The sequence below is a fragment of the Lepidochelys kempii genome, chromosome 3, assembly GCF_965140285.1.
Source record: "Lepidochelys kempii isolate rLepKem1 chromosome 3, rLepKem1.hap1, whole genome shotgun sequence".
In the NCBI taxonomy this organism is placed as follows: domain Eukaryota; kingdom Metazoa; phylum Chordata; order Testudines; family Cheloniidae; genus Lepidochelys; species Lepidochelys kempii.
In genome coordinates this window covers 82,534,464-82,548,321 of record NC_136382.1, presented here as the reverse complement: position 1 = coordinate 82,548,321, position 13,858 = coordinate 82,534,464, and the positions used below count along the sequence as shown (strand labels likewise).

General features: G+C 41.0%; 1 protein-coding gene across 1 annotated transcript in view; it reads right to left on the bottom strand.

The window, feature by feature from the left end:
- Window positions 1-10,470, bottom strand: part of CRYBG1 (crystallin beta-gamma domain containing 1) — a 149,697-nt gene extending 139,227 nt beyond the window's left edge. The window contains exon 1 of the mRNA XM_078852148.1: window positions 10,172-10,470. Within this exon, the coding sequence (XP_078708274.1) occupies window positions 10,172-10,470 (299 nt within the window). The remainder of the gene's footprint in view (window positions 1-10,171) is intronic.
- Window positions 10,471-13,858: the final 3,388 nt, after the last annotated feature.

Sequence of the window (13,858 nt, the reverse complement as noted above, 5' to 3'; positions counted from 1 at the left end):
AGACCACATCTTGATGATTCCCAACATTCTGTTCACTTTTCTGACAGCCGCTGCACATTGAGTGGATGATTTCAGATAACTATCCACAATGACTCCAAGATCTCTTTCTTGAGGGGTAACAGGTAATTTAGACCCCATCATTGTATATGTATAGTTAGGATTATGTTTTCCAATATGTCCTCTATTATTCATTACTTACAATCTTCAAGTCTTAAAATACAAGTCCACTTTCATAATTACACAATAAAATAAGGTTCACAGTATCACAGCTGGGCTCTCACTTCACTTCATTCTTATATCTCACTGACTGACTGGTGATGCCCCGCCCCTTATTTACCCACGAGGACATGACTGACAACATTCTAGGAGGTTCAAGAAAATGTAGTTCTCAAAAAGTCTGGAAGGTTCCATGAGATTCTACAAAGGTCCAGAACACTCTAGGAGCGTAGTGAAAAATGAATCTACATACAGAATACCTAAAACATTTTACTTCAAACGTTCTATTTTCCCTTTTGTCGCTAACAACAAAAACAGCATCCTGAGCCCAGCACTCTCCAAGTCCAGGAACCCAGGCAGTTGCCCGGGTCACTTGCCCCTAAATCCAGTCTTTGAGAAGGGTAGAGGGAGACTGGTTCTGGAGTCTGGCAGGAAGGAAGGAAATGTGAGTGTGGGAGTGACTAAAGGCTGTGTGTGTGTGAAGGTGGCACTTGGTTTAGTGAATTGTAATTAAATGCTAGGATACAGTCTTTAATTACAATTTACCAGGGGGCCAAATTAAGGTTGCCCAGGCAACCTTAAATCTGGTAATCCTTACCTTCTGAGTGCTTGACTTTAGCAACATTAATAATGTTCTTTTAATGTAGTTTCCTCTGTGTAACATTAGTATAACTTGTGTGCTGTCTCCTTTATCAAGTAATATGTGCAGATGAAGGGAGTTGGACTCTAATCCAAGTCACCAATTCAGAGCAAAGTATTTTCATCTTACTTACCAAATGGGCCCTTTGGAACAGTGCATAAAAAAGAAGCAACAAATTATTACTTTAAAATCAGAAAGTTCACACACATGTTTGCCAAAACCATAGATTGCAAGAAAACCTGTAAGAATATTCAATATATTCTTGTACAGAGCCATAGTTCTCAAACATGAAACAGAAAAGGAGCCTGCTTATTCAGGTAGCAGTCTATCTTAGCTGAAGAACATTTGGATTAAAAGAAAATGTTAACTGTTGCTCGGTAAGAACAGAATAAGCATAAAATGTTTCTGGGCTCTGATGTTATGCCGACTGACAAACTGTTTTCGGCTTGTTTTTTTCCTTGTAAAAGACAATTTATCTCAAATGTAAAACATGTAACATGTAATATATGCTCCAGCCTCATGACATCCTTGTGAATATTTGTTCAAATTTACTTAAATTATGAGCATGAGTATAGACAACTGAGGGCTTTAGGAGAGCATTAGGCCCCCAAAAACTTAGGGATTACATTAATAAATAAAGGAAATAATGAGTTTGGAACAGAAGTTTATCGCACTTTATTAAAAGTAGACAAATTTAATCACGGTACAAAACTACTCAGTGAAGCGATATTCAACAGCTATTATGTTATTTTATTTACTTCAGCCCTCCACATAAAAAAAAGTTATCTACACACCTGATGAGCCACTGAAAAAAAATCACAGCTGACACATGCTCAGTAAAGGCACTTTTTAGAGTTTGGCAGCTAATTTCCCTGGAGATTCCATCAGCACTAAGCTTGCTCTAGCCAGAGTTATAAGGACTGAGCAGGACTTTCTTTACAATTGCTCTTCCTGGCTGCCAGGTGCTGCTGTGGCACTAGGCACAGGGATTAAGATCAGGGAGGTTCTCTCTGGTGTTTTCATTGTCCTCCCTGCTCGCACCAAGGAGTGCAGAGGGAGAGGGGGTGTAAGAACCCAAGAATGGGAGCAGTGGGGAGGCAGATAGGAGCAGAAAAGGGGAGAGGAAGATAAGAGACAGAGGAGCAGAAGGGAAGGGAGGGCATTGGCTGGACAGTGATCACGGAATGGGTAGATATTCAATATTTATTTTTAACTTTAGCGTTCAATGTGTGGCTCTAAAATAAACCATCCACACCCTGCACTGAATATAGACTTATTAATTTCTTTGTGGGCTTTTTTTATGGTGCTTTCACCACAGTATTTTAGTTCTTTACAGACATTAATTAATTAATCTTCACCACATGCTGGTGAGTTGAGGCGATATTACTATCCCCATTTTACAGATGGGGAACCAAATCACAGAGTTTAAAGCCAAAATTGTTAATTGTCCACTAATTTTGGGTGCCCAATCTGAGAATCCAAGGACCAGATTTTACAGAGTACTCAGTATTTTATAGCACTTTATATGCTGAGAACTGAGCTCCCATTAACCTGAGTTATATTCGCGAGTGCTTAGTATTTGGCAAATCAGACCATGTGTGCCTCAGTTTGGGTGCCAAGAAAATGAGGAACACACAGGGGCCACCAATAAAAACTATGGTTTATATGATATGTCCAGCATCATACAGGAACTCTGTGGCAGAGACCAGGGTAGAGTCCAATTCTCCAGGATTGCAGTCAATTACAAGACCATCATTTCTCTGCCTGCAGTTCTTTGCCTCATTCATCACACACCTTCCAGCTTCTCCAACAAATGAAGCAGAGGTCCAATAGACAACAGCCTCTTTCAATACACAACCATGATTCATTCCTGGAACACAGTCCCATCCTCTGCACTGAATGAAGCATGGATCCAGTGGAAAAAAAATAGTATGGGATCATGTAATTCAAGGCTGTATCATAATGCACATGCACACGGGGGCCAAATTAAGGTTGTACGGGCAATCTTAATTCTACAGATTCTCTCTAAGTCATATTCAAAGAGATATGGACGATTCCTATGTATGTGAATGGCAAAGTCCATTCACTAGGTTTCATTTTTTGACATCAAGAGCACGGTTTTAAGTGATAATTTAGATGTATTTTACAAAAAATAGTGTATATACCATAATTTGATATTTTTGAACTAAAGAATTCTGAAGATACAGAATTTGGGAGTGAGATCCTGTTCCCACTTTACTAAAACAAAAGGCAAAACTTCCATTGATTTTAAAGGCAGCAGATCATTAATTATTAGAAGTACTATTTGGTAAAGTTCAAAAATAAATACCAAACATAAATGCCAATTTTAATTAAATAATATAAGTGAAAAGTATCATGCTCTACTTCACACTGGTCTAGTTGGAGCCACTGCATAACCTAACCCTAGTACAAATGAGGCATAGAAGCCTCTATACAAGGCAACTCTGCCCATGTCACCCTCAACCTGTGAAAGGTTACTGCAGGCTTTCAGGGCACAGACATTCTTACATAAGTCTTTCATAAGAGGGTACATTTCACCCTCTATGAATTCAGTGCAATTATTACTCTATGAACAGCACTGAGGACTTGTTCCAGCTTGCCACTTACCTTCGTATCTTTCTACGGAGACATACGTTTAAAAAGCATTCATGCGTCATTCACAAAGTGACCATGTCACACTATACTTGAGAAAAAACCCTAAGTACAGTATTTGATTCTTGAGGTATAACTTGACATTTTATCAGAATTTGTTTTTCTTTACTTTATAGAGCAATACTAGTAGTATATTTTTATTCCTAAAGCACTTTGCTTATTTATGGCATGATTCAGGATAGTTTATTATGTATTTTTTATTCCCAAGTATAATTTTGCAAAGTGAATGTAACTAGTAACACCTTTAGACATTTCAGCCTGATCTTGCAAACAAAGCACATGCATAACTTTGTGCATGTGAGTAGTTCCATTGACTGCAACTGGATAACTCACAATGTAAAGTTGCACACACAGTTAAGTGTTTGCAGAATTGGGGTCATATTTTGCTATAGTTAGCTTAATGCAGTTAAGAGCATTACAGTTCAGTAAAATTGTTCTTAGTAAAATTGCCAAAGTCTCATATTATTAAAAATTCTTGTTTAAGATAAGGGTAAAAGTCAGCTAGTAACAAGCCTCAATTAATCTATCAACAAAATGCTATATAATATACAGACCTTGAAGTATGGTTCCCACAGTTCTCCTCATACAGAAGTTAAAGCAAAGAATAGAAAAAAAGAAGTCAAAGAAATTAGATATGGAGAAGAACTATTATATCTCCATACAATATATTGCTGAGTTGTTGTTCCTGTCTGGGGTAAAGTATATTCCATAATCTAAAAGTTTCCTGATATTTGACCTAAGTTTTCCTTTACTAAATTTCATGCCACTATATACCTTAATTAACTGCTTTTCTTTCTGTCAAGCCACTGTGGGATGACCTCTTCATCGCTATGGACAGATGCCACTCTGCCTGCAAGAATTCACCATCTAGATGAAGACCAGCTGGATCAAGCTTAATTTAGATAAAAATGGAAGTAGTTGACCAGAAGGGCAAACAATCAGAGGCTGCTCAGATATCTGCCCTGAAATTGTCATGACACTTAAATCTCTGATTATTATTATAAGTTATTGTTCCTTGAAACTAGGGATGTAACAGTAGTAACAACTCCAATTTGGCAGATGATTACATCCATTCCATTTGGCCAAGACCCTTGCTGCTATAATCTGGGCATTTGCTGGCTCATAACTGTACTATTATAACTCTTCAGATGAAATTTAATGTGGATAAATGCAAAGTAATGCACATTGGAAAGCATAATCCCAACTATACAGATAAAATGATGGGGACTAAATTAGTTGTTACCATTCAAGAAAGAGATCTTGGAGTCATTGCGGATAGTTCTCTGAAAACATCCACTCAATGTGCTGCGGCAGTCAAAAAAGTGACCAGAATGCTGGGAATAATTAAGAAAGAGATAGATAATAAGACAGAAAATATCATGTTGCCTCTATATAAATCTCTGGTACTCCCACATCTTGAATACTGTGTGCAGATGTGGTCGCCACATCTCAAAAAAGATATATTGGAACTGCAAAAGGTTCAGAAAAGGACAACAAAAATTATTAGGGGTACGGAACAGCTTCTGCATGAGGAGAGATTAATAAAACTGGGATTTTTCAGCTTGGAAAAGAGACGGCTAAGGGGAGATATGATTAAGGTCTATAAAACATGACTAGTGTAGAGAAAGTAGAAAAGGAAGTGTTGTTTACTACTTCTCATAACACAAGAACTAGGGGGCACCAAATGCTATTAATAGGCAGCAGGTTTAAAACAAACTAAAGGAAGTATTTTTTCACACAACACACAGTCAACCTATGGAACTCCTTGCCAGAGGATGTTGTGAAGGCCAAGACTATAACAGAGTTTAAAAAAGAACTAGATAAATTCATGGAGGATAGGTCCATCAATGGCTATTAGCTATGATGGACAAGCATGGTGTCCCTAGCCTCTGTTTGCCAGAAGCTGGGAATGAGTGACAGGGGATGGATCACTTGATGATTACCTGTTCTGTTCATTCCCTCTGGGGCACCTGGCACTGGCCACTGTCAGAAGACAGGATACTGGGCTTATAGATTCATAGATATTCAGGTCAGATGGGACCATTATGATAATCTAGTCTGACCTCCTGCACAATGCAGGCCACAGAATCTCACCCACCCACTCCTGCGATAAACCTCTCACCTATCTCTGAGCTATTGAAGTCCTCAAACCATGGTTTAAGACTTCAAGGAGCAGAAAATCCTCCAGCAAGCGACCCATGCCCCATGCTACAGAGGAAGGCGAAAAACCTCCAGGGCCTCTTCCAATCTGCCCTGGAGGAAAATTCCTTCCCGACCCTAAATATGGCAATCCGCTGAACCCTGAGTATACGGGCAAGATTCACCAGCCGGATACCCAGGAAAGAATTCTCTGTAGTAACTCAGATCTCACCCCATCTAACATCCCATTGATGGACCTTTGGTCTGACCCAGTAGGGCCATTCTTATGTTCTTATCTACTGCTGACAATCAGGACCAGACAAAAAACTTCAGAAAGTACAGTGTCTGTAGGCCCATTTATCAGCGTTATCAAACAATCACAACACCAAGGCTACAGGATTTCCATTGGCTCCCTGTCTACTTTTGAGTCCATATTAAGGTCCTGGTCCTGATTATTAAAGTCTTCAGTGTGTTGGGATCAGTCTTCCCTGGAAACCACTCCTTCAATTGAGACCCAGAGGGACTGCTAAACAGAGTGGGAAATACGTAGCATTTTTTGAGAGGTGGAGAGCAGATGTTCTCAGTAAAGGGGCCCTCTCTGTGGAACTCCCTACACAGTGAGAGCTGATTTAGCCCACGCCCAACCATCTTCAGATTTGATTGCAAAACTCACCTTTTTGCGCTGTCACTTCTTCAGTAACAGAAACTAAAGAACATCAGAGAAGAGAAAGAGGGTTCAGGCAGCCAAACTCAAAGAGAGAAATGGAGGGTACCTTAGGAATTCAGTGTTATGCTACTATAAATTTCTATATTCCAGCACCTGGATGCTAAAAAGATGGATGCCTTGCAGCTACCCGCGCAAAGCTTTTTTTATGATCATATCCTTCAGATATGCAAATGCAAACTTTTGCAGACAATTCTATCTGCCTCCCCATATCATCGTTCAGCAAAGATAAACACAGAATACGTAAGTGTTAATTATTCCAAATAAAGTTTCTTTTAAATTGCGGAAGCTTGAAGCATGACAGAAGTAATGCACATTGAGAATGTATTTTCGAATTAGCATCTGCCTCACGAACAGTGAATCATTAGACCAATTGTTATACTAGCCTGTATTATCAGTCTAGATTGATTAGTTGCGTTTTCCAATTATAGTTAATATAGATTAAGGAAAATTCATTTTTGTCATTATTTCTAGATATAACTGTCTGTCACAGTATAGATATTTCTGTTATCCTCTGCACCAACCAGTTTCAGAGATGTAATTCTATAATCACCTCTCTAAAAATATGCCTATTTTTGCCATCCAATGTTCAAGAGTTGGCAACCCTATCATCCTTCCTTGGGTACGTATCCTTCACACTTGCGGTAATCCCAACTAGTATATCTTAGTATAGCCTGGTTTGCTAACATTTCCATTCTTCTTCATACACATAAGAATTTATTGTTCTCTAGCATTTTTTCCATTCCAGTTTCTTCTGAACTGGTACTATCTGACCCAGCTGTGTTACGTATCCACTTCTATAGCTGTCCTCTCCTTACCAGAGATAACAAGAGTCACTGTTGTGAAGATAGTCCAGGGAAGAATTGATCAGGCTTTTCTAAGTTAATCTTAAAAGTCCAATAGTAAAGGAAGTACGAGGCCAAGACAATGCTGAGGCACAATATTCTGCAGTAGCAGCCTCAATTTTAAAGAAATCCAGATTTTTAAAAATCTTTTAGTCCAGTTTGGCAGCTGCTACACAGGATAGACAATCTCTTAGTAAGAAAAAATGACAGCTAACCAAAAATAATCAAAAAACAAAACTATTTTTCCATATCCTGACTGTGCGCAACTATAACATGCCCCACAACTGCCACTCAACTACTTATTTTTTAAATCTAAATTTAAATGCAAACTTCCCATGCTCATTTTGAATAGGTACCTTTGAACATCAAGCCTTCACATTTGTAATTAATTGAGTGAACATCTGTCCCATAACAAAATGTGACTGTTTGTTATGCACTTCAAATTTTAAAAATGAGCTCTATTTAACATATACATTAATTTAGGTTATAAAGTCTTCTTTTGGCCTACTGTGGATACACTTTTCATGGCTAGCCAATGAATTTAATAAGAATCAGGTGCTTGCACAAAATATATTGAAAAGCAATGTTCAAACTGAAACAGATTGTACAATACAAAACTCCTTTGAGAAAACATAATTTTGAGTGGCATAGCCTAAAATTTACAACAATTTCCTTGCTCCATTTCCCCCACACACACACACTTTTTTTTTGGTGATGATACAAAACTACAGGTTAATGGGACAAATATTTAGATTCTTCTAAGAAGGCCAGTTTTATTCAGGAAGTGATGCAGACAAACATGTACATTTGTCTTAAAAGATGTTTTCAAATATTCTTCCTAGTAGCTTTGCTATAACTAGGGGCTTAATCTGTCCCACAATGCAGTCAATAGAAAAATGACTTGCCCTAGGAACAGGAAACAAAAAGCTGTGCTTTTGTGTGATGTTTATAAACCTGTCATTTTCAAGGTCTAGTAATTAGTGGGGTTTGTTCATACTTTGTCATTACCAAGTATCATACACATTATGCACGCAAAACTCCCACTGACATTGTCAGGTGTATGAAATTGGGACCTGTTACAATGTTTCTACTTTTTAATCTCATCTATTTATTTTCTTTGGGCTTTGTATTAGTACCCATGAACCTGTTACCTGAACACCTCCATAGCAAGGGACCTTCAGTACTTCACTGAGTCTTTGACTCTTCTTACCAAGGTTATAAAAAGCTGTATTTTGGATTCTGCCTTTTGGGGGCAGAAAGGAAGTAGATTATGTGTTGTTGTAAGTGTCCTCATCAATGAGCTTCAAGTTGAATTTGGCTGTCAAACAGTATTATGAAACACATTTTCTATTTCAATCAATCATTCTACAAGAGGCTTTTTACTATTTGTACAAAAATATATGAAAAATATTTAAAGTTGTTCCATATACACATTCAAATGCAAACAGCAGTAGTCAACATTTTTAATGGGTACACTTGACTACCCTTAATTTTGTAAAAATATTATATACACCCAAAGACATATCCCTCCCATATATGAACATTTCTCAGGTGTTAAATATAGATAATTGAGAAATGTATATTTTACTTTGGACACTTTTGAATCCACATAACACTAACACTACTGATTCCCAACTGCCTAGACTTTGCTGTTCATATGAGTCCAGGTCTGAAATGTATTGTCTGGAACACGCACCCAAATTTGCTGTAACCAACCATGAATTCATTAAATATATAAAGGGCCTGTTTTTCAATTACCCTACAGCTCCAGCAGCATAAAGGGGCTGCAAGTGATGCCAAGGAAGATCTCCATTATAAAAGAGGTGTGTGCCAGGAAACGAAGGGAGAGCATGGTTGGAATATACTGCACTCTGACTAGGAGGGCAGCCCTCTGAGAGCTTTTGGAGCCCTGAGGTTTGCTCCAACTTATACTGGGGGCTGAAAATATGGGGAAATGCCATGGAAAAGAGTTTTAAAGCCCTGTTTTCTTCCTTCCCCATTTCTGTGCTGAGCCTAGGAGTGGAGAAAGAACATGGACCAAGTCAATGACGATTAGGGCAGCTCCTGAAAATACATCATGTGCATTTTATGAACTCCTTTTTACCCAGGAAGTTTCTTCCTGCCTCAGGCATAGGGTGACTGCTACTTCTGCGCATTAATACATTTATTGATTTACACACAAAACATGTTGACACTATCAGTCCTTGCTTCTATTCAAAGGATTATTGAAAGTAAGCAACTATATTTCAGCTAAACATTCTCTTCTAGAAACAAGGAAAGCCAGCTGTATTTGTAAATGTGAATACTGTGCAACTAAATGCTCTACCCTCACCTGTAAACAGCCTTTTGAGACTACAACACCCACTTAAGTAATTCCCCAATAATTTGGCTGAAGTGTGTCTCGTCCATTTACTGTGGGAACTACATCGATTCCCAGGTCAAAGTAAGCACATGAACATCTCAGACATGTGCGTTTCAGGTACACATACACACACTCCAATCAATCAGGAGGGGGACCAAAACTGGACTGAACTTCACAACGGTAGAGTTTTGCTTGACCAAACTAGCAGTGGTTCATACCTGGTCCTGGCTGAGAATGGTAAACGGGTCCTGTTTTCGCTCATCTCTAATTCCCTCAAAGGTTCAAGCATATGAAGCCTGTATGCGGCGAATCACTTCCATCCGTGGGACCGGACGGATGGAGAGGTAAGGGGGGGCTCCAACGCCAGCCTCTCTCCCCGTGCCAGTCTCTGGGCTGGAGGAGGCACCGTACCCGATTTGGGGTCGCTGGTGGACAGGGGACTGGCTGCGCTCCGGGGAAGGGGGCGGCTGCCCAGGGAGGAGCCCGGCAGGTTTCGGAGAGGGGAGCCGCTGCCGGGAGTGGGCGGCAGGTGAGGGAGGCAGAGCGGGACGCGAGGTGAGCGGGGTTATTACCTGGTTGTGGAGGTCCCGGGATCCGGGGTGGCGCAGAGGGCTGAAGGGGGAGACGAGGCCATGCCGCCCCCTTCTCCCAGGTGCTGCCTCTTCTTCGGGCGCCAGTGGCTGAACGCCGAGCACTTCTTGGGCTCCCGCTCCGGGGGGCTGCGGCGGCTGCTGCTGCTCCCGCTCCCGCTCCCGACCTGCCGCCGGTCCCGCCTCGTGGACGGCGTCTCCGCGCCCATCTCCGGCTCCGAGTCCTCAGACTCGCTGCAGTGGAAGAGCTTCCCGAACCGCTTGCGCCCCCCCTTCTCCATGCCGAGCGCTGCCGGAGCCGGAGCGGCGGGTGGGCGAGCCGAGAACTCGCCAGCGAATGAGGGGGCTGTAGCCAGAGCCCGGTGCCTTAACGTAGACAGCGGGAGCCGCAGCACCTCCTGGGGACCAGCCGTGGGCTGCCCCAGGACCTCCTACCTTCACCTAGCAGCAGCTGATGCTGCAAACCCCTCCCTCTTCTCCCAGTCACGGGGGTTCCCAACTTCCCCGCGGAGCGAGCTGCAACGATTTCCCGAGTTGTTTTTTTTAATTGTTTGTTCCCTCTTCCCTCATCTCAAACCATCACCGACAACCCCTCCCCACCGAGAAAGCAGCACAGGAGTAGGGCCACCGTCTATTGCACAGGAAGGGAGAGGTTTGCATTACCCATGTCCAGGGTGCAAATTATACATCATCATGTTGTTTTCTGCTGAGCCCGTTTGCCCAGGGCCCTGTGTCACTCGCTTGTGCAATGCTTGCTCAGTCAACGTGCTCCTCCATTGCAGGCACGCGGTGCATTTCTTCCACCCAAGAAAAAGAGATTTGGCTCTACAGTAGGAGGAAAGTATTGAAGATAGCAAATAAGACTTCCACATCATTTGTCTCCTTTGAGATTCATTTATGATCTAATACATTAGACAATGCTTCAGCCTGATGGGAACTATACTGTCCAATAGCATAGCTATTTTTTAACATTGGCCAAAATTTTTGAAGTCACCAGGCCTAAATATAACTGTCTGCACCCAAATGTTAAGTGGCCTGATTTTCAAGTTCTGATTTGTGGGTACTCAGCACTTTTAAAAATGAAACTACTTATATTCTGGTGCCTAAATATGGAGTTAGGGCCCTAATTTTAGTTGGAAAATTTTGGTCATTTTCTTTTAGAAAAAAATTAATATCATTAGATACCATGCTGACTAGGGAAAGCACAGATATTAGTTATTTATTAACATTAAAATTATGTTCAGGTCGCATATTGACAGTCTTGACATTTATATTCATGAACAAAGTCAGTCTAGATTTTATCTAAACCAATTTAGTTTTGGAATATTTATATTTAATTAATTTCAAAGAAAGAGCATGCAACAAATAGGTCCCATTCTCAAACCTCATTGCACCACAACTCTCTTCCGAGAACAAAAATGACTACATGACCCCAAGAGGGAGGACCAAAGCCTGAGACCACCTGAGCCCCACTACCCCAAAGTTGGGGCCAAGGCCCAAGCCCCACTACCCCGGGTGGGTGGGGTGAAGAGGAAGCCAAAACCCAAGGGCTTCAGCCCTGGGCAGGTGGCTTGTAACCTGAACCCTGCCACCCAGGGCTGGAGCCTTTGGGCCCCGGCCCTGGGTGATAGTGATCAGGCCCCAGCAAGTTTAATGCCAGCCCTGGTAACCCCATTAAAATGGGGTCAGGCCCCACAGTTTGAGAACTGCTGGATCAGAGATCAGTAGATCAGGATTCCTTGGCTAACAGTTTTCTCTCTCTCACCTTTCACATTTAGCATGGTGAAAAAGATCAAGTAGATATCCCTCTTTCCTCCCCAAGTTTTCAGACTAGAACTGGTCCTAATAATATCATATACTCAGCAATTCTGAATGGCTGGAAAGCATTGTTAGCTTGTCTACACTAAAACATAAGATTTACACAAATAAATATTTTGGGATTAAAGTGGGCATCATCAGACAAACATTAAAATGCTCCAGAACTGTGGCAGGAATTAAATAATTTAGATGTGAGAAAGAATAAATTACTCATTAAATTATTGCACCTTCCATACTATTATTCCAGATCAACAACACTGTTCTGTCTTCCAGAAACTAATTTTATGCAATAACTTGTGAAATTCCACTGAAAAAAATTATAAACCCTTTATGGAAAAAAACATAGGTTTATTTGTCTGTAAAATACTGTATACAGCTATGGCACTGTGTAAATAATTATTAATACTCACACATTACCAGTGAGTTTCCTGTTTTAGCTTTTCTTCCAACATTATGGTGATATGAAAAACCTTTTCCAAGAATCTGCATATGAAGACCACCATTTACTTTTTAAATTCTAGTTACGCACATTCAGAGTCCACCAAGAAACCCTCTCAAAAATCATTGTGTGAAATCTCATGCCACTGAAGTAAGCAACAACTCCCATTGACTTCAGTGGGGCCAGGATTTCATCCATTTATATACTAATAACTCTTGTGAAAATTTTTGACATAGGGCCTGATCCTGCAGTCCTTAGAAGCCACTGGGAATTTTGTCTGAGTAAGGAATTTAGCTAGCACTAGTCCTTTAAATGACGTGGCTGATTGTGGAGAGGACTAAATAGAATTTGTAAAACAAAACCGAGCTTATAAAAATGGTTTCTTATTCCCTTCTGGTGTTGTGAAATAATTGTAAAGTATTTATAGGAGATAAATACTCCACAGATAGCCACATAGGCTGGAGCCCCTCAAATCTGATATAAACCATGGTGTGTACAGGAAGTTCTTGCACTGGTATCCCCACCACCTCACGAGAAAATATGCTTTGAGTTGGAACTGCAAAACTACAGTGCTTACAAAAAGCAGTTCCCTCCTTTGGGAGAGGCCAAAGTGTGGCTTGCAGGCCATATACATACCATGGAGTTCTACAGCGTAGCTCACAGCCACCCTTCTTCTTAATAGAAATGCAACCCACACAGACTACAGTTACCAACAGGCCATGCTCCATCTTGATCCTTGCAGTGGGAGTAATTTGCTCAATTTCATGCAAATTAGGTTCAGCTCTCAGAGTCCAGGCAGAGTGTAAAAACAGATTTCAGTCAGGCAATGTTTCGGAGTTCCAGGGATACTATATTAGTCTGTATATGATTTTTTGCTAGTTTGCAAAGCACGCAAATCTGATTTTACTTCTTCTCTCTTCACCCAATCAGTTCATAGCAAGAGAGTCCCACCAAGAAAAATCCTGTGCAGCCTCCTCCCATGTTGCATATTCAGTTCTTTTTTCACTTTGTCATTAGCCAAGTCACTCTTCTCCTACCTCTCAGTGAAATTCACCCCAGTGCAGAGGACTATTGCATGAGCCTTGTGCTAGCCAAGTCCCACTTCAGCCCTATTTTAAGGACTTAAGTGGTACATAACCCTTATGCTGGCCCTCTGCATCAGGATAAATTGTGCATTTTAAAACTCACAATTCCTTCAAGAAGTTTTGAACCTTATGCCTCTTTGATTTAAACTACATAGTTAGGGTTGCCAGGTGACCAGTTTTCGACCAGAACATCCAGTTGAAAAGGGACCCTGGCGGCTCCGATCAGCACAGCTGACCAGGCTGTTAAAAGTCCAGTTGGTGGGGCTGGCAGATTCCCTACCTGGCTCCATGAGGCTCCCAGAAGCAGCGACATGTTCCTCTGACTCC